This window comes from Muscardinus avellanarius, assembly GCF_963383645.1.
Source record: "Muscardinus avellanarius genome assembly, chromosome: 8".
NCBI classification, from domain to species: Eukaryota; Metazoa; Chordata; class Mammalia; order Rodentia; family Gliridae; genus Muscardinus; species Muscardinus avellanarius.
The window spans coordinates 13370241-13392630 of NC_137794.1; the positions used below are offsets into that span (position 1 = coordinate 13370241).

At 38.2% G+C, this 22390-nt stretch overlaps 1 protein-coding gene across 1 annotated transcript in view; it reads right to left on the reverse strand.

Annotated features, from left to right (window-relative positions):
• The window catches only part of MLIP (muscular LMNA interacting protein), a gene marked incomplete at its 3' end in the record, with an annotated part of 157447 nt that overhangs the window by 21862 nt on the left and 113195 nt on the right, over positions 1-22390 (reverse strand). Inside the window, exon 12 of the mRNA XM_080700067.1 lies at positions 17024-17227. Coding sequence (XP_080556193.1) covers positions 17024-17227 — 204 coding nt within the window. The remainder of the gene's footprint in view (positions 1-17023; positions 17228-22390) is intronic.

Here is a 22390-nt window from a genome sequence, read left to right on the forward strand (position 1 = left end):
TATACTGATAAAATCAACAAAAAGGAGATAGGACCATTGTGAACATATATTTCTAAGAATACAGCCTCTACCTATTAAGATCTCCCTACGTTTAACTTCTAATGCTTTCAGGTAGAGCAGCCTTACACTTTCCTCAAATGCCTTCAGAAAGCTAAAACCAGGTTGCTGGCCACAGTAGGACCCGAAGAGAAACACATCAGGAGCTATGTGTACGTTTGTTTGTATGACTCTGAAGCTCGTTATGATGTATACTTACAATGTCCCAGTAAAAGTATAAAAATTAAAAAAGAATAATAGCATTTTTTGATACTGATACAGTCAGCTGTGATCAAAAGTAGGCATATTTCTAAAGTGCAAAGATAGAATGTCTCATGGCTTCGTGGTTCCCAGCTTCTCCTACAGAGCTTCTCAGCTCGCACACCCTAGCCTCCAGCACCACCGCCTCAGCCAATGGTCCACAGACAAGAGGTCTCCTTTGCCTTGAGTGGAGGCCACTTTGCAATTTATGCCCTAGAGACCTCTCCCTACACATGAGGTCAAGGCTGGCCTTTAACTAAAGCCACATTTGCCCCTTTCTTCGCCCTTACCAACTAGAATCCACTCCTTCCCTCACAGGATACTTTTTGGAAGAGCACAGACAAATCACAAACACCCTCCCCCGATCCCATTCTCAGTCTCTGCTCTAAGACACCTTGCCTAGCCGAACAGGCGGCCAGCTGCGTGCTGTGAAGCCCAGAATGCTCACTTTTCTCTTGTCCTCTACATAAGTGAGGTGCAAACTAACGGCAGCCTCTCTTCCCTATGCCTGAAAAACATAAACGCAGGTTACAAATTCGGAGAAGCTGGTGTGCTACAAGAGCTTTAAAAAGCATCCTTCTCGGCATTGAGATTGGCATTGATAATTCTCTGTATGTACAGAATGTAGGCTGAAAGGTTTCCTGCATCGGTTCTCCCTGCCCCTCTCCCTCACTCCAGTGAGGTTTCTCTTCCTTTATCTGGAGTCCCTTGTGTATCCTAGTTTCTCCATAGCTTCCGTACATGAACAAAACCCCACGATCTTTCATTTTTTTGTGACTGGCTGAGCTCCCTTAGCATAAAATTCTTTTAGTTCCACACATTTTATTGCAGACATAATTTTGCTCTTCTTTATGACTGAGTAGAATCCCATTGGGTATATACTTCATAATTTCATAATCCTTTCCTTTTGAACAAAGGTGTACTTGAACAGTACACCTAAACTGGTTCGATAATTTGGTTATTGTGAATTGTGCTGCTATAAACATGAATATACATGGATTATTATAGTATTCTTATTTCACTTCCTTTGGAAAGATACGCAGGAGTATGGCTGGATCATGTGATAACTCCATTCCCAGTCTCCTGAGAGACCTCCACACTTAATCTCCAAATGTGAATCTCAGTACTGGGGGGGGGGGCAGGGAGGCGGTAGGCTGGGAGCCAGAACTGGTGGGAGAAGCACATTAAGTGCTGTGTGTCTGTATGTTCTTATCGCCCTGAACTTCATACGATGGCCCACTAAAACATGCCAATAAAATGGAAAACATTAATATTAAATTAAAAAATAAAATTAGCGTTGAGAATATTTTCTCTGTACACATGAGTATAGAGAAAAGTCATGTATTTTTAAAAATCATCTAAAGAGTAGACTTTCCCTCACTAAAAATTCCATTCCCCCTGCCTCCAACTCTATATCTCTTTCCAATTAGTAAATTAGTATTATGTTTTTTGCAGTACTGGGGAGTGGAACTCAGGGGCATTCTACCTAGCTACACCCTCAGCCCTATTGTTTATTGTTTATTTCTAAACAGGGTCTCACTAAGTTGCAGAGAGCCTCACAGGACAGCTGAGGCTGTCTGAGAACCGGGATCCTCCAGTCTCAGCCTCCCAAATGCTGGAATTACAAGTGTGCGTCACCACGCCTGGCCTCCAATTAGTAAATTCTTAATCTGAGGGAAGGGGAGGGAAGAAGAAGGAAACTCTCTAAAGCACATGATGCACTTAAGCAAACATATCAAAGTCAATCACTAAGCCAAGCATGGGAAGGAGGGATGGGGAGGGAGTGGGGATTAAGTAAGGGCTAATTGGGTGATGTGTGCATGTATGTCTACATAAGTCTTTTGTCCCATTAAAACCTATGACTACAATGCACCAATAAAAAAAATTTTTAAATACTTTATTAAAAATGTCAAAGGATATACTTCAGTAGGACACCTTAAGTACAATATCAAACAACAAAGGAGGTGTGGGGACAGATGTTCGTGTCAGTTAAGATGAAGTCAAGAAGAGAAATAGGAATAAGAAATCGAATGTTCTCAGTTTCCTGGAAGAAATTTAAAAACCAACCATTTTGTGATTAAGTTAAGTACATGTGAAGAATGATAACTGGCATTTAGATAGATAGCCTGAAACATGCCCAGTTTCAAATGTCAGCTGCCATGAAAGCATCCACTGCATTGAAATGCTCCCTCTACTGGAAGCTAGAGAAACAGGCGAGCTCCTTCCCTTTTGCAGAACTGCTTCTCTTTAAATACCTGCTCACAGCCTTCATTTTTTAATGTTAAAAGTCTAATTAATTTGCATTTAGCAATTTGAACAGAATGTTCTTAATGAACACATTAAAGAAGCTCATCCATTTTAAAAACAATTTGGCATCAGCAAATAGGGCCTGTGGTTTGGTCTCTTAAAAAAAAAAATCTCAAAACATTAAAAACCCATTTTGATTTCGATAGTTTTTTTTTCCTATTCCACCCACCTTAAGCATTTTGTCTTCTAATGCAGCCTAATAGTTATCCAATTCCCATTACCTCAAAAATTTATCTGAAATGTTTTAGAGTTGAAAGCAAGACAGTTTGGGATGATCAAAAATAAGTTACCTTGGTTTATTCACACAGGACTATTTTTAATTGTTTCTACAATTAGAGCATATCAGACATTATTAATGAGGTAGTTAGAAGGAGGTTTTGCCTCCAAAATTCAAGATTACCTTCTTAGCAAGGCGGCTGCCATAGTAATATCATTTTTGTTTTTTGTTCATTTCTTTTTCAGAGAGGGTCTCCCTATGTTACCCAGCCTCCATCCTCAGCCTCGGGAGTAGCTGGGATAGCAGGTGCACACCACTGTACCCAGCTCCGCTCTATCCTTAAGTTTACTAATGAAATATTTTTCACAGCTCTGGACTTAATTATTGATGGTTTACATTAAAGAAACAACTTGATGTTTCAAAACTCCCTCAGACTTCGAACATGTCAGTGAAAGGTAGAATCAATAGATTTACCCTTCACCATTCTAAGACGTAGCCTTAGTACCTTCTGCTGCCTCTCTTTGTTAAACTATCCAAAGAAATCTCAGAAAAGTCCAATTTTTAAAGGAGCTACTAAAACACAAACTCGTGCTTGATAATAGATCTGTAATATGTATATTTTAACTCATTTATCAGATTTCTGTCAATTCTTTGAACAACAAATGCCATGATAGCACCAGTTACCATGTTCTGGATAAAGTGAATACAAACTTTACAAATGTATTAAGATTGAAAACAAATGAGAGGAAAAAATGCAGAAAAATAAAAGTGAATGAGGAAACTGGGCATGGTGGTGCACGCTTGTAATCCCAGCGCTTGGGAGGCTGAGAAAGGAGGATCGCATAGGTTCGAAGCCAGCCTCAGCTACTCAGTGAGGCTCTCAGCAACTTAGTGAGACCCTGTTTCCCAATAAAGTATTTTATTTTATGTGTGTGTGTGTGTGTGTGTGTGCGTGTGTGTGTGGTACTGGGGTTCCTGGAGGCCCTTCTATCTCCGGGCTACACTCCCAGACCTATTTTTACATTTTTATTTGGAAACAGGGTCTCCTAAGCCAGCACGCAGCTGGCCTCGAAACTGCGCTACTGCGCGATCCTCCTGTCTCTGCCTCCCAAGCGCGGGGATTACAAGCGTGCGCCACCACGCCCGGCCGAATAAAGTATTTTAAAAAAAGGTCTGGGAGTAAAGCCCAGAGGTAGAAAAGCCCCTGGGTTCCACCCCCAGTACACACACACACACACACACACACACACACACACACACACACACACACACAAAGTGAATTAGGAAAATTAACATTTATAGGGTAAAATACCCAAAGAGTTAAAGAAATGGATGCCCACGGCCTGAGAAGTAGGCTAAGGCCAATTTGTGAAGGTGCCTCTCCCACCCGCCCATCCTGGACATGAGAACTCTGTTTTATCTCACTTCCAAAATTCAAGGCCACCATGAAATCTCATTAGAGGCTCCAGAGGAGCTGTGCCCACCCTTAATGCTTTGTGATGAGAAAAGAGAAGGAATTTTTTGTCTGCCGCTATTGTTTAGTTTCCCGTTCTTGTTTTCTACCCTGTTTCTCATTTGTAATACATTTTCTAAGGTAGGTTCCCTCATTATTCTAATAAATGACTCACCTACAGCTTATTGTAAATGGAGCGATCCTTCAAGTAGAATAAACCAGAAATTATGGATGGCGTTGCAATGAAATCAGCGCCACTTGGCTCATTTTTCTTCCGTATTTTTTATTGCAGACAAGGTATATTTTCTCTTTACTCTTAATCTATAATTTCAAGAGCAGCTGCTCAGAGAAAAGGCTAAATAAAAACTGATCAGTAAATATTCTGCGGTTATATTATAAAGATAAAATACACTTCAGGTAAAATGCTTCATCATTCTTAGCAAAAATATAATTCTAATGTAAAAGATTGTTAAAATTTAAAGTCTTTTTATGAAAAAGGCAGTTCGATTTCTTAAAAAGTAAATCATAATAAAGTGTGTGTTGGGAGCAATGGTATTTTTTCAAAGAGAGATGACTTTTAATAATTGACGTAGCGCATAGAAAAATGTATATGCTTTTGGATTCAATAAGTCTGTGAACACTGGATGTCTACATCCTTAGGTCCAATTGTAAATGTTACCAGCACAGGAAGTCAATTTCAATTAAGAGCCAAATTAAACATTTTATAAAAAACGAAGATACTTTATATAAAATAATTGAGCCAGGTGTGGTGGCACACACTTATAATCCCAGCATTCAGGAGGCTTTCACAGGAGGATCGTGGTTCAAGGCCAGCCTCAAATACCTAGTGAGGCCCTTTGCAACTCAATGAGACCCTGTTTCAAAATAAATAATAAAAAAGAGGGCTGGGGGTGTAGCTCCGAGATAGAATGCCCCTGGGTTTTATCCCTAGTATCACACACACACACACACACAAAAAAAAATTGTTACTGAAGCTACTAACTATCCTATTTAGCAGTTATGTTTGTTCTTACTGAGTTGTTTCTATTTTCTTAGCACTTAATTTTTGTGTCATTGACACAAAAATTGTAAATACTTACGGAGTATCATGTGATCTGTCAAGACGTGTATATATTGCGCAATATTCAAGTCAAGGTAAGCATATCTATCAAACAGTTATAATTTCATTGTGGGGAAAAATGATTCTAAATCCTTTCTTCTAAATTTTTTTTAAATGTACAGCATATTTTCATTATTTATAGTCACCCTATTTTGTAACAAAGCAGCAGAATTTATTTCTCATGCAAAACTACAGCTCAGTCCCCGTTGCTAACCTTTGCCCATCTCTCTTTTCCTGTGGGTTTTATGAGGAGAAAAAAAATAGGTTATAAACTAGCACTGATAAGCATTGAAATGTAAATAGCTTTCCTTTTACAGTTATTTTTCATATGAAGTTCATTTCCTTGCTGAATCATTAGAGAATTTAAAAGGCAAAAAAGAAAAAGTCTGTTATCATAGTGGAAACATAGAATTATCTAGAAAGTAAAAACTTTGAGGCTGCCCAGTCCTTTAAAGTTCTGAGTTTAGAAATTGTCAGTGGAGTCAGGCATTTGCATTTTGCTAAAGCTCCCAGGTAATTCTAATGCAATCATCCCAGTTTGGATCCTAAAGTCAAGAGTTTTGAAACTAAATTCAAAACTCTGCAATTATAGCTAAGAAGACAGCAACCCACAGTAAAAAAAAAAATGAAATATGAGGCATAATAGCATTTATGTAAATTAAATTGTATCCATACAAAATACCAAGGCAACTTTGGAGAGAAAATGCACAAACAAACAAAAAAGAAATCCACATTAAATACTTTAGAATAGTTCTCTGGGGATAGAAAGGGAGTTGAGAAATGGGACTGGAAAAAATGTATATGTGAATAAATCAGAGAGCATTAGAAAAATAAATATCTTGTAATAAAAAAGAAAACGGCACGTAAAACAAGTTATTTTGGTGGGTTATTCCTGCATTCCAGCACCAAAATTCTACTAATAAAGCCAGGGGCTAAAAAATGTCTAACACTGAGCACTTTTGGTTAGAACATAGAAGTTGAACTAGCATCCATCACCAGATCCTGGCAACAGTCTGAGAGTAGGACTGTTATTTTGTTTTGCTTCGTTATTTTAGTTTTTGTTGTTTTGTTTTGTTTTTTACTACTGTACAAGTAAACAAGCTAAAGCAAGAGTCTGAATCTCCTTTTCAAATATAGGCCTGAAAGAATTCATTGATTCAATAAAAGAAATTCAGCAAATGCCATCTTATTATAAAAAGACTCCGCAGTTGAGTTTCAACTTGCATCTCGCTGTAACTAGAGTGAATCTACGGTTAACAAAACAAGTCAATATACTTTTGATAATGAAAGAGACATTAAAAAATTTAAAACCATATAGTTTTAAAAATATTTATTGACTGAAGTGTGTGTGTGTGTGTGTGTGTGTGTGTGTGTGTGTGTGGTACTGGGGGTGGAACCCAGAGGCTTTCTACCTCCGGGCTATACCCCCAGACCTATTTCATACTTTATTTGGAAACAGGGTCTCACTAAGTTGCTGAGAGCTTCACTAAGTAGCTGAGGCTGGCTTCGGACCTGTGCCATCCTCCTGTCTCAGCCTCCTAAGCGCGGGGATTACAAGCGTGCGCCACCACACCCGGCTTGAAATGTTTTATTATAAGGGCAGACATGAAATGTTTCTCTTAAAAAATTAAAAAATAAAATTAATTTAATTAAAGACAAAAAAGCACATATTGGTATCTATGTTTTAAAAGTGTTCCAGTGTGATCAGAACCTATGGTCACTCACATAGACATGTGCGTCTTCCTGTCTATAGGAGATATCTTCAGGTCTTGCACTGACCTCTAGTGATAGCATCCTGGAGTTGGCTGGGGGTGGGGGATGCTGGGAGCGGTCAGGGCTGCCAGGGATTTGGCACAGGGAGAATAGAGATGGAATGAGAACTCTCTCTGACCCGGAAGCTAAATCTCTACATGGAAGGGAATTTTTCAAGAGGCCATTCCAAAGATAAGACCTGAACTATCCGAGTGAAAGCTAGCCCTCGCATAAAAAATACACAATAGAATTAAATAGCAGTAGAACCAATAGGAATACATATATGCAATGAAACTCACCATAGTTATGTCTCTTTTTCATGGGCATGAGCAGACTCAAAGTAAAATGGTGTATGGTCACAAACAAGCCACAAAGACACTGCATTTTTAGCAAACTGAACGTAAAATGAAATGGCTGTGTAGTCACAAACTAGCCAAAAACACTTTTAAAAAAAAAAAAAAAGGAAAGAGAAAATATCCTTAAGGACGGCTGTGATTTTCTCCTGGGGCTTCAAAGCTGTCTCTCTGTCTAAGAAGATCTTTCCTTTGCTCATAAAACCTCTCAAGCTTTCACAGTCAATAGAGCCTTCCTGCTTAGGAAATCCTAGACTCCTCCTGTCTACAGATCAGAAGAGTCATGCAACCCCACGTGGACACTTCCTCTTCTTTCCTCTGCGTTCTATTCATAGACTGATCATGTATTTTCTTGTTTGTAGCTAATGCAAATTGGCAGAGTAGGGACTCCAGGGAGATAACAGGAGCGAGAACTTCCTGTCTCCATGGCCTGCGGTGGTGCTGGATAAAAGGGAGAAAATGTAGTTGGAGAAAGTGCGCTCAATTAAATAATTCAGTTGGAATGTTTAAAGAAGGCGAGGAGAATTGGAATTTGAGAGATGATTTAAGAAGACAGATAGACCTCGGAGATTATCAGAAGATAGAGAAGATAAGGCAGAGAATGGATGGAGAAAAGAGTAAAAGTATGCAGAAAGAAAACCTCTCTATTTCCTTCAGGTGTATCTTAGTTTTCTCACCTGAGGGCCCAGGATGTAGTTGAGAAGCCTGTGGCAACATATTAACGGTGTCTCTGAAGAGTAATATTTCTAAATGAACTAAATTTTCTAACAGAGGATAGACTCTGAAAGGTCCTAATCTATACATAAAGCATGTCTTGAATATGACACTTTGTACCTTCAAAGACAAAATAAATAAGTTCATTGCAACATGGGGGAAAAACTGAAAAAATTACTATAAAGGAGAAACCATTTTAAAGACAGTAACTCTATTCCTCAGACAAATATTTCCTTTTTCCTCTTTGCCATTTCAGCAGTAGGCATAGCCCAATGCATAATACATCAAAAGCCAGGTGTGGTGGCGCACACTTGTAGTCCCAGTATTCGGGAGGCTGAGACGGGAGGATGGCGGTTCACAGACAGCCTCAGCTACTACTTAGTGAGGCCCTTTGGGACGCAGTGAGACCCTGTTTCAAAATAAAGAATAAAATATAGGGCTGGGGATGTCACTAGGAGGAAGAATGCCCCTGGGTTCCATTCCCAGTACTGCCAAAAAAAAAAAAAAAAAAAAAAAACAACAACTTTTTTTTTAAAACATACCCTGAAGTTTTGATAGTCCTCATTTTGATTTGTAGGAGCCTGGATTTCAAGTTTGGATCATAAACATAATTCTGGGGAATACATATATGAAATGTAATCACTGATCCCACTGTGTCACCCAGATCTTCTTAATGCCAACCAGGGCCTGAACTGCAAACTGCGGGACTCTGATTTCTTTTCTTTATAGGGGTCTCCTTTGAGATTGAGGCATTCGTCCCCCCCAGGGGCAGCCTCTGCTCCTGACTGTAAAAGCGCCCACCCTCCTCTCAGACACAGGCTCTGAGCAGAGCGGCCTCCGCGGGCTTCTCAGAGTTCTCCCCACAGCGCGCCCCACCCTGCCTACCTTGTACCCCACTCCCCGCACCCAGGTTGCCTGGAACTGCCCCCAAAGTAACTTCTCACATGTGAATTTTCCTCTCAGGGAAACCCAAACAAAACACAACTGATCCTCAGTATTCACATTTTTATTGCCCAATCAATAAATAACATGTATATATGTGTTTTGTTCGAATATGGACTTATTTACTATATTATATATAGTAAATATATATTTATATACTAAATATATAAAAATATGAATAAATATTACATATATATTTGTGGTACTGGGGGTGGAATCCAGGGACATTCTATCTCCAAGCTACACCCCCAACCCTATTTTTTATTCTTGATTTTGAAACAGGGTCTCACTGCATTGCAAAGGGCCTCACTAAGTAGCCGAGGCTGTCTGCGAACCATGATCCTCCAGTCTCAGCCTCTCAAATGCCAGAATTAAGGCGTGTGCCACCACGTCCAACTTATTCAATATATTTAGATTCATTGACACGCTGAACTCATGGCCAACAGCACTGTAATTCATGCCTCAAAAAGAGTTTACCTGACATGCTTAGCTTGTCCATATCACCCAAACCATGCCTTTTTATTGTGTGTAGGAGCTCGTGAACTTCACTTGAACTCTCAGATTTAGGATCTACTTTAAACAGCAAAATTACCAGCCAACACCAAATATGTACGTATTTTATATTTTTATTTATATACATATATATTTGATATATATACACCATATGTATATACACACCATATGTAATAAATACCACATATGTATATATCCTCCCAGTACCAGATAGGGATAGATAAATAGATGAATAGATAGCTAGATAGATTTGATACTGGAGATTGAACTCAGGAGCATTCTACCTCTAAGCTACACCCCTAGCCCTTTTTAATTTTTGTTTTGAAATAAGGTCTCATTAAGTTGCTGAGGGTCGTACTAAGTAGCTGAGGTTAACCTCAAACCTGGGATTCTCCTGTGTCAGCCTCCCAAGTACTGGGATTACAGGCATGTGCCACCACGCCTATATAATATATATTTATATTCAGATATGCCTTGCCTCCTTCCTATCCTACCCCCTTGTGCTTCCATACCGAGGCACGCCAAAAGCTGGAAATTGGATCCAAACCGCAACAAAGGAGATAGTCTGAGTCGAATGAAGTTATTCTAAGCATATCGGTGGACTCATAAGTTCATTTGTGTTCCTTATTTATTTATTTATTTATTTATTTATTTATTTTGGTGGTACTGGGGTTCCTGGAAGCCCTTCTACCTCCAGGCTACACTCCCAGACCTATTTTTACATTTTTATTTGGAAACAGGGTCTCCTAAGCCAGCGTGCGTGGCTGGCTTCAAACCTGCGTGATCCTCCTGTCTCTGCCTCCCAAGCACGGGGATTACAAGCGTGTGCCACCATGCCCGGCTCCTTATATATTTTATATTTATATAAATAAATATATATATATATATATATAATACACACACACACACACACACACACACACACACACACGTTTCCAGATATGTTCCTAAAAAGGGCATCATTCATAGAGGGCAGCCGAGGCTAGGAAGCAGCCATTGCCTTGTTCAGCCTCAGCTGGGAATGCGTGCAGAGGTGACTCAGGTTTTTCCCTGTTCTGTGCCTGTCCCCATTCTGAGCAGAAGAGCAAGTCAAGAACATATGGTATTGATGTCAAGCTATTGAATTTTAACCAGTACATAAACTGACAATGGTGGAGTCCTTGGGCATTCCCTATGGCAAAGGGAGAACAGAAGAGCAGAGAAGAATCTTAAGGGCATCTAAGGTGACGGCCCTGAGATAGCCTCACAGAGCTCACCTGCTTCCGCTGTATGTCCCCGTGTATGCTACAAGGTACAGAGGAGCTGCCTGGAGCCCACGTGGACATCCATGCTGGTGGGGAAAGGAGGATGCACCGCCGATGTCTTATGAAACTGATGGTCAGAACCAGACAAAAAGGAGAACACCCGAGAAGATACCATTATCCACCTAGAGCAGGAGATCAGATGCCCCTGTCTCCTTCCATCCCTACCCACCTAAGCTTCAATGCCAAGGCACACCAAGTAGGGAGCTGGGTGCAGCCTCCGACAAAGGAGATAGCCTCAGTTGCTTGAAAGGATTCTTTCTTTCTTTCTTTCTTTCTTTCTTTCTTTCTTTCTTTCTTTGGTACTGGGGATGGGACCCAGGGGCATTCTATCTCCAAGATATACCCCCTGTCCTATTTTTTATTATCTATTTTGAAACAGGGTCTCACTGAGTTGCAAAGGGCTTCACTAAGTACCTGAGGCTGTCCACAAACCCTATCCTCCTGTCTCAGCCTCCCAATTGCTGGGATTACAAGTGTACATCACCATGCCCAGCTTGCCTGAAAGTATTATAAACATCTTGGGAAGCTCATAAGTTCATAAATATTTCATACTTGCTTAAAATAGAAGTAATCATGATTATTCAAGCATCTGGGCTTCATAGTAAAGAGCTGGGTCATGATGAACACATATTTAGCGCCATACTTATCAATGTGGAAATTACCATGTTACATGTGTCACATCCGCAGTGAACATCAGGACAAGGAAGACCAATAAATGAATATAAGATAACCTATAATGTGCACGACATGCCTTGGCACTGGCAAGGAATATGGAACTTGAAAGGAGAGAAAAAGTATTACTTTGAATATTGATACATGGGGAAATTTCACTGAAGAGAAGGGATAATGTGACAAGATCATAAAGTACGACAATGGTTTGCATAAAGAAGGAAAAAACCTGAGCACAGTAGCACGTGTCTATTATCCCAGCTACTCAAGAGGCCGAGAAAGGAGCATTGTGAGTTTGAGGTCAGCCTAGGAAACTTAACAAGATCTTGTCTGAAGAAAGTAGGAAGGAAGGAAAGAAAGAAAAAGGGGAGGGAGGGGAAGTATTTTACATGGAAAGAATGCATGAGGAAGCAAAAGAATAAAGAATGGTCAAGGCACGCTTGGACAAAGTATGACTGGTTTAAAATAGAATAATAATAAAGAATAGTGTGAGACAACCTGACAGGCGTGGCAAAAGAAGACTCCACTTGACCCGGCAAATGACTAGCCATAAGGGCAAAGCAGAGAAAGCATGACTCACAATAGATTAATCTAGACTCGCATTTGGAGACTTAGAATTGTGATATGAATGACAGAAGAAGGGGATCTAGTGAAGACCAGGCTTCCAATAAAAAGAATGAAGGTCAGATGGTAACATGACATCCGGGAGAAGCAGCTGAAGGTGAGAAATCAAACCTCAGCAGAGAATCAAAATCAAAATGTGGATCTGAAACGTATTCATACTAAGATAATTGGGGGCCTTTGAGTAGGCCTTTAATATCTGAAGTAAGGTAACTAGAAAGAAGAGGTAAAAGAACAGGAGCAGGGAGAGGCAGGAGCAGAGTCCAGAGGTCTCTAGAACAGAGTCAGGGCAGAGTCAGGAGGGTCTTTCCATAAGGAACAATCAACAGTATCAAAAGCTACAGAGAGATCAGCTGAGTTTGCTGAGAAGCAATTAATCCTTCTCAGAACAATTTCAGTGGAGGATTAGAGGTGAGAGTCAGAATCCTTTCAAGAATGGTATGAAAGTTGTGCATGGTGGTGCACGCCTGTAATTCCGGTACTGGGAGACTAAATTAAGAGGATCACAGGTTCAAGACAAATCTCAGCAATTTAGAGGTCTTTGGCAACGAAACAAGACCTTTTTTCAAAATAAAAATGGCTAGTGAGGTAGCTCAGAGGTAGAATGGTCCTGGGTTCAATTCCTAGTACCAAAAAAGAAAGAGAAAAAAAGCAAGATGGGTTAGCTCATTGAAAGAGAATGAAGATAATTTTTATTGGCCATTTATTGAGAAAGAAAGCTTTGAAATTGCTAGATAAAATGCATTATAAAGAAATAGAATAGAGAAGTCATTTTTTTTTCTTTTTAGGGAAACTACAGGGAAATATTCTTTCAATGGAGAAAGGATAAAGATTGAAGAGAGCTATTTGAATGAAACTCCCAAAAGGCTTAGTAATAAAAGCTAACCTCATGTTTAACCTCTTGTTATCTTTCAAGCACTGTTATACATGGTTTACACTTAGCCCATCTTAATTTTATAATAAAATAAAGTGGGTACTATAATAAAATAAAGTGGGTACTATTCTTCTAATTCTCATTTTAATAATAAGTAAAGAGAGACGGGCATAGTCCAAATGACAGGCCCAGTGTCACTATGTGCAAGGGGGGTTGAGTCAAAAAATGAAATCAGAGAGAATAGAAACTATTTCTCTCTCTCTCTCTCTCTCTCTCTCTCTCTCTCTCTCTCTCTCTCTCTTCTCCTCTCCTCCCCCTCCCTCTCCTTCTCCTTCTCTATCTGCTAGGTTATTTTACTTTCACTGATAACAGAAAGTGTAGAAATGATGATTTTCTCCATGAGACTGAAAAAAGACAGGAAGGTAAATATAATGGCTTATGCTAAGATGAAAAGAAGAGTACTACGGTCTCACCATCTATGATGTCATATTACAGAGTTTTATCTTGAAAATAAGAAATGACAATCGTGAATTATGTGGCTATGAACCTAGGTACGCATGCATTAGTCTGGTAGTTTGGTTTTCATTCTTTAGGGTAGATATCCAGAAGTGGTACTGCTGGATCATAGGGTAGATTTGTTCCCATTCTTCTGAGAATCCGCTATACTGTTTTCCAAAGCAGTTGAACTGAGTAACTTATTTTCAAGTTACTCCCCTACACCCCCCTTTTGGGTGTAGGGCTTTAATATGTTTCTATCTTTCCATCTTTGTAATAATAAAATTGCTTAAGCTTACAAAAAAAAAAGTAGTTGCACTAATTTGCAATACTACCAACAATGCAATAGAGTTCCTAATTCTCCACACCCTCACCGGCATTTGGTGTTTGTAATGATTGCCACTGTCATTGGAGTTAGGTGAAATCTCAGGGTAGTTTTGGTTTGCATCTCTCTAATTGCTAATGATGTTGAAGATTTTTTTCTTACATTTATTGACCATTTGAATTTTTTTTATTTTTTTGGTGAATTGCCTATTTAGTCGACTTACCCATTTTTTGATTGGGTTATTTGTTTTCTTGGTGGTGAGTTTCTTGAATTCTCTGTATAAGATGTCCAACAACAGATGAATGGATTACAAAATTATGGGATATGTACACAATGTAATTTTACTCAATCATAAAGAACAAAATTGCATCATTTACAGGGAAATGGATGGAAATGGACAACATTATGCTAAATGAGATTAGACAGTCACAAAAAATAAAAAATTAGATGTTCTCCCTAATATGAAAATGTTAGGGAGAAAATAGGTCATAGGACAAACTCTAGACGAAGGAGAAACGTTAGATGAGCAAATAAGGCGACTTAACTGAGGGGAATGGGAGAGAGGAAGAGGGAAATTCCCTAATGTACACGATGTACATTCACAAGCAGATCAAATTCAATTACTCAGCCAAACATGAGAAAAAAGAAGGGGGAGGGAATGGGGTGGGAAATAGGGAAGGGCTAAATGAGTGACATGTGCATGTATGTATACTTCTACCATCTTGTACCCATTAAGATACATGATTACAATTCACCAATAAAAAAAGAAAATAAAAACTGAGAGAAGAGGTTGGGTTAAAGATTTAGGAGATGAGGGGTTTGACAAAAAGTCTTAAAAGAATGCGCTGTACACTCAACAGAATAACGAAATCTGCTGAGATCCTAAAGACTGATAAGCCAAGTTCAGTGTGTTTCTTCAGAGGGAAGGGTGGAAAGATCTGATTTTGGGAATGAACCCAGTAGGCAAAGCTGTAAGATCAGACTTAGGAACAATGTTAGAGTTTTGGAGAAAATTATTTTAGATAGCAGAATATGTTTCACAATTCCAGGTAGGAAGCTATTTCAAGCAAGAAATAAAAGTCTTGATAAATTAATATAGCATTGGCCAAATATCTGTAACATAAGGTTTATAAAACATAGATACCAAGTTGGATAATTCATGTATTTTGATAGGAACACTAGAGATACAAGACTAAGCAACTAAATCTTTCACTAAGAAATACTGTCTTATTACCAGATGATGATTGTTATGATGGTGATTTTACTACTGTTACTGATCATTATCATGGTGATTTTATTACTATTATTATTTGGGGTATGAGTGTTTCTTTATTCAATATCAAGAAATCTAACTCTGAAAAACAAAATCTACTGTAAAGATTGTGTGAACTCAAAATAGCTGTCCAAACGCCTGTGGCCTTTTCCTTATTTCCTTCTTTTCTTTCTTTGGCAAGATCTCACTACACTACCCAGACTTGTCTCCATCTCATAGACCTCCCACATAACAGGAACTATAGGCACATGCCACCATGCCTGGGATCATATGGCTTTTATGTATTGGTCTTTGTAGCCTGAACAAGCAAAAGCTAAAATATAAATGAAATACTGAATTGTTGTCGAACAGTTCCAGACAGTACCATGAAAGTTTTTAAAAACTGAGTTACTCTATGTAGTTGATATCTATAAAATATAATCATAACTCTATCATAGATGATAACTTATAAGAAAGTTGTTACATTATTATAAGAATGATTAACTTTGGTGACTAACTGGATTTGATTTTCTGTATAGCTTGTGTTTATTAACACTTAAAAAAATGTCAAAATCAAAAAATTTGATTCAAATACTTTCCAGAAGATCATTTTTATTTATTTTCAACTGTAAATATGTATTTCATTAGTTACAGAGAATTTAGAAGAGGAAAGCTTTCAAACATAACTTGGAATTATACAGAAATATTTACTTGAAGATCCAATTTACCAGTCAATTATTTTAGAAAATTTTCAGGGTCTGAGAGAACATATAGACCAAACTAGTTAGGTCTAGTCCTTATCACACTCAAAAGAGCCAAGATCACTATACATAGGCCCAACATTGTGCTGACTTCTTGGTTTTAATGATTATATTCCAAAGTCAACCATAAATATATTTTTATTTCATATAAGTAAACATGTATGCATATTATATACACACATGTGCATATATGCAGGTAATGTGTGTTTGTATATGTGCATATACTCATGTATGTATATATGAGAATATATGTATTTATGTGTGAAAAATCTGTGTGTGTGTGATTTCCAGGAACTGAACACTTTTTACACATGTGACTTTTTACACATCTCATTACTCTGCACTAAGACAGACAAGCACAGTTTAAAATGCAATATTATTATTATTTTGCAAATACCTGCAGTAATTCTAAGCATTTCTTTGCCCATTGACTATAATCATAAGTACCTCCTCATCCAATCACTATAATTTGAAAAAGCATTTAAGACCATTGAACTAAGGCTAGAACATAAATTATTAATGACATCTTGTAAGGTTTTGGAAAGTTTCTTGGCATTTCCACATTGTGGTTAGAACATGAAACAATGAGGAACACAGGTAAGTAATTATTTTAAAAGAAAATAAATTGTATGATTTCCCAAGGTCAATTATTATCTGCTTGTAAGAGGATTTTCTTTACCACAATTATTTAATATTTTAGTACACTTAAATGTTAAATTTTTATTTTTTATTTTTTGTCCGAAGTGTTTGTCTTTTTATTTATTTTTAATTGTTTATTTGTGCACTGTATTCATACGTCATAATGGGATAAAAACCTGTGTAGACATACATATACACATCGCCCAGTTAGCCCCTACCCAGTCCCTACCCTACTCCCTCCCCATCCCTCTTTCCCATGCTTGGCTTAGTGGTTGACATCTAATATTATACAATTAAATGTTAAATTTTTAGATATTCTTAATCTACAAGTTTCTTCCACACTTAAGCTTTAAAAGTTAAGTGTAGTAAAGATTCACAGCACAGACTAATTCCCATTCCGGTAGAGAATTCTCACCTTATTATATGTGTTGTGACTAAGGAGGGTGTGAGAATTCTCCTGTTCATCACTGAGAGAGAAGGACAAGCGGCTGAAGGGTCCTGGGGTAAGACAGTCAGCCTGGGAGAGGGTTTGTGGATGCAGCAGAGACTTAGCAGGAGGATAGAGTTTAGTCTGATACAAAGGATGGAGCGAAACAGGCTTGTGAGGGATTGTCACATCCTGGGAAGAAGAAAGACATAAAAAGTACGTTAGTGGACAAAGGCCACACATACACATAGGGCTTGATAGATGCATGTCAGAACCTTAACTTGTAAGAGGAAGAGGAAAACTTCTCAAAAGGGGCCATCCCTCATAGATAACTGTTTCCAGAGTATGGGGTGTGTGTGTGTGTGTGTGTGTGTGTGTGTGTGTGTGTGTGTGTGTGTGTGTGTGTTACTAGGGATTGAATCTAGGGATGTTCTACACTGCCAGCCCTATTTTTTTGGTTTTGAAACAGGGTCTTTCTAGGTAACTGCATGCTGGCTTGGAAGCTGTGTTCAGCCTGTTTCAGCCTCCCCAGTACAGGGATTATCAGCATATCACCTCTCCCCAATAATTCCCTTCAGTCCCCCATCTCCAGCCTCTTTTGTGCAGCAAAACAGCGCCTAGATGGTATTTGTGAAGGGTGCTAAGTTTGTTATTTTTCAAATATTGAGAGGAGAAGGAAGGAGAAAGCCTATCTGAAGATTGTAGGCTAAGGCTCGACAAGTCTTTATTGAAGAAGTAGCAGCAGTAAAAATAAATGCAAGGATGCTTCTGATGGGGAGAAACTGGATAAGAAAGGTAGGGTGGGACAAAAGATATTAATGTATGAGCCCTGGGACAGAAGTAATGGGTTTAATTCATGGCAAAGGAAGTTACCAAGTTATCCTTAGCAGGGGGTGAGGGACAGATGAGCCTGGAAGGATGAGATCTTCACTTGCGGGCAGTGTTGGCCTGAAGAGGCCCGGGTGATGTTGCAAGTAGATGAGACAGCTGAGAGGAGAGGAAACAGGCCTTGACTAGGGCGGGCTCCAGCGCAGAAATGGGTGAAGCAAGGACGCTATGAAGGAGGAGGTCCTAAGTGAGGTCGTTGCCATGCAAAGGGAGCGAGGACAGGGGAAGATAGAGAAGTCTTATGCCTATCATGAAAACTTGCCAACAGCCTACATAGGCATGTGCAGCTATGGACGCAAGAGGCTATATTTTTGTAGGCAAATAAACACATCTTATATTTCTGAAATTTTACATGTAAGCAAAACAAATTGATGGTGGTTATCTTAGTGAAATGCCTTAGGACATGCACTTTATGACATGATGTCTTTATTCACCCTTATTTACCTTTCTGACCTCAGAGTCAAGCACAAGGCATAATACATAGTAGGTGCTCCAGGCATTGTTTAAATTTTCAAAGTAATAAGATATTCTCTATAAGTTTTAATATATTCTGTGACCTGTCTGCTTTATAAGCAATGAAAGAATATATTTTTGCAGTGTGTGAAACTGAAGTTTAGTGTAAAATGATATACATTGATCAAAATGACATTCATTCATTCAGTTAACAGATAAAGTCAACTTTTAACACCATAAAACTAATTATCTTTCCATGTAAGCTCTACTTTTCATTTATTTCTTCTGCTTAATTTCATTGGCTAATATTTCTAATACTTCTAAGAGAATATTGACTTTTAGACTGAAACATGCTCCAATTTTATCTTCTCAATCACATAATTTATTATTTTATTAACATCCAATTATACTTCATAGTATAAAAAGAAACAATTAATAGTAAAACTGAATAACAAGTGGAAAACCAGTTGTGTGGGAAAAGAATAGCCAAGCTTGGTAGTACCAGCCTGTAATGCCAATATTTGGTAGGCTGAGACAGGAGGATCGCAGCCTGTAAGCCAGTCTCAGCAACTTAGCAAGACCCTGTTTCCAAATAAAATAGGGCTGGGTATAGCTTGGAAGTAGAATGGCCCAAGGTTTATTCCCTAGTACTAGGAAAAGAAAAGGAAGGAAAAGAAAAGAAAAGAAAAGAAAGGAAAGGAAAAGAAAAGAAAAAACGAAGGACAGCATTGCTCTAGATAGCTGAAAGCGAATAGGAAAAGGCAGCCTGGATGGTCTCCAGTGTAGAGTCACGCTTTGGTCTTCTTAGTGGGTTCAAGGACTCAGTCTCAGGAAGAGAGGCAAGTACTTCGGTGATCCTTGGGAGGCAAAGAGTACAGAAGGTGGGGACCTCCAGTACGGTCAAGTTCTATTCAATCAGGAGAAAAATGTGTGGCTGGTGTATGGGACTCTCTTTTACTTTTGTAAGCTCGCTAGCCAATCTCCAGCTCTCCAGAGTAGCTCTAACCTGACTCGTCCTGTAGGATCAGCTGGTGTCTTCAGCCTACCAGGCAGCAGAGCAGAGAGCGGGAGCAGAATCTGATACACTAGCACTTGGACAAGCCAAGGAGAATTCAAGGTCTTGGCCATGTTCACCTTAGCATCACCAGGTTGACAACACAGGATAAAAGTGAAAAGACTCGGTAGTGACCGCCTCCTGTGCACACCACTGGCCACTCCTCTTCTGATCTATGCTAGCAGTCCCCTAGGTTTTGTACAAGCTATTGTCCTGAGATTCTGCACCACAACCCTCGAGGATTTTCCCTGCCTTGTACTTGTGTTCACTCCTGTTTCAATACCCGAAGCTACTCTTTCTCAGTTTTTCTCCCAAACTGGGCCCTAAAGCAGCTGCCTGAGAAAATGGAGCACTAGAAACACACTTATGACACTTTGCATGTTGGAAACCGGCTTTGCTCTACCCTTAAATGTTTAGACATAGGATGCTAACTTGGAAAATATAAATGTTTAATTATAATTTTAAGTTAGAAAATAATTTCTTTCCAAATTTTGAAAGTATTGTTATGCCATTTTTTATTATCCACTGTAGTGGAAAAGCCCAAAGCCCCATTCCCATTTCCCTCTTTCTCTCTCTCTCTCTCTCTCTCTCTCTCTGTGTTTCTCTCCTTTTTTCCCTTCAATACTGTGAGCCTTCTCAAAAATGTACTTTGGTATGGGTATACTTTTATCTTCCATGGAAGAAATTTAGTAATGCTCTTTAATCTGTGAAATTTACCTTTTGTTTTAGAGAAGATTATTGAATTATTCATTGTTTCCTTCCCCCTGTTTCCTCCTGAGAGAGTTTATAAATTCTCATCTTTTTGCCTTTTGCTCGACATTTTGAGAGGTTTACTTAATTTATCCTGTCACGAGAGTGATTCAGGGACAAAAGCTTTCTCCCGGAAGTAAGATCTACAGTGCCTAGGCAAACTGGGATGCACTGGTCCCCTACTTCCAACTTTCATAACTCATTCTTCATTTTTGATATCATATATTTAATTACCAAGAGTTTCTTTTGTTCTCAAAATATTTCTCTTGGGGGGTCATTTTGTTCTGGTTTTATGGAGGTAGTATTTTCTCTAACCTCTGAGAATACTAACATTCTTGTGTTTTCTTATTTTAGCTACTGTTTCATCACTCTCCTTTAAGACATTACCAGGCACCTCCAAATTCTAGCCTTTTGAGAACTCTAAAGGTAGAAATGAAATCAGTACTTAGCTTTCTCCATGCCCAGTTTAGGATTTAGTGTTCTTCTGTCTGCTAAATATGTTTCCTTCATCAAGATACCATTTTGATTCTAAAATTGTGTTCTGTCTCATTTCTTCCTATATTTGTGGGTTAAACCATAAATATATGTTTATAGTAATTCTAAGAAAGTATTGGTAAGAAGCAAATTTAAAGGTGTCCAGTTCACTATCTTTTACTGAAATTACTTAAGAGTTTTTTTTAATAAACATGACACTTAAAGTCTATAGCAATAATGACATTACTTGGTCCTGGAGTTTCTAAAATAAATCCTACTTGGTCAAGTGGCAGTGATCTTTAATATGCTGCTAAATTCTGCTTGCTAGTAAATTATGATATCTACACAAATATTCATAGCTGAGTTTCCTTTTTATGCAATCTCTGTTGGATTTTGATAATAATGTTATCGTTACTACATAAAATAATTTGGAAAATAACCTCGCATTATCATAATCTACAGCTGCCTGCTATTAGAATTGTTTTTAATGCATAATTAGAATTTCCCTGTGGATCCACCTGTGACCTGGAGCTGCTTGAACAGTACCATCTTACCATTTTTTTCTGTTGTTCTTTTGGTAATTGATTTACTGGAATTTTCAATTTTTTCTTATATTTATCTGGGAAGTTGTATTTTTGAAAAATTCTATTTCTGTTATGAATTATTTATTTCACTTGGATTTGAAAATCATTGGCATAGTTTTTAGAAAAGTGGTGTCATATTTTTAGTGAACTCTATATTCTTAGTTATTTGCATGCTTATATCTTACTTTGTATGCATGTATTTATTTATTTTGGTACTGGAGATTGAACCCAGGAGCATTCTATCTCTGAGCTATACCCCCAGCTCTTTTTACTTTTATTTTGAAACAGGGTCTCACTAAATTATTGAGGTTCTCATTATGTAGCTGAGGCTAACATCAAATCTGCGATCTTCCTGTCTCAGCCTCCCAAGTCCTGAAATTACAGGCATACATGACAATGCCTGCTTCTTTTTGTATTTTTTTTTATTTTCTTAGAGTGTGTGTGTGTGTGTGTGAGGGGGGGGGGTCCAGCCAGAGGCTCTCTATACCACTGGACTACAACCACCAGCATATTTTATTTTTTATTTTGAAATGGTCTCACTAAATTACCTGCACTGGTCTAGAACCTGAAATCCTCTTGTCTTAAATTCCCAAGTACTAGGATTATAGGTCTGTACCATCATGCCTTGCACCGCTTTCTCCTTTTTTTTTATCTTCGTTTGAGTCAAGCTCTCACTAAGTCGCCTTGGCTGGCCTCAAACCTGTGATTCCTATGCCTCAGCCTCCCACATTGCTGGAGTCACCATCATGCCCTCTCTACTTGTTAATCTTTTAGCTAATCATTTGTTATTTTATACATTTTCAAGTAATATATTTCACATTTATGATTTCTATAGCTTTCCTGTTTTCTTTTTGTCTTCACTCCTTATAATTTTTTTCTTTTCTTGTGCAAACAATAAGAACTTTTTTTCTAAATTTTTTCCTCTAATTTCTGCATTATCTTTTTGTTCTTGAACTTGAATTAATTGACTTTCATTCTCTTTCTTATTTTAGTTATTAAGAATTTAGTTACAAATTTTCTTTCAAGGGCTACTTCAACTATAACTTGAATATTCCAATAGATAATAATTTTAAGAATAATGATTTCATTAACTTTAATTTTCAAAATAAAAGTCTTACTTTTGTTTTTCCAACTTAAAAATTTAGTTTTAAT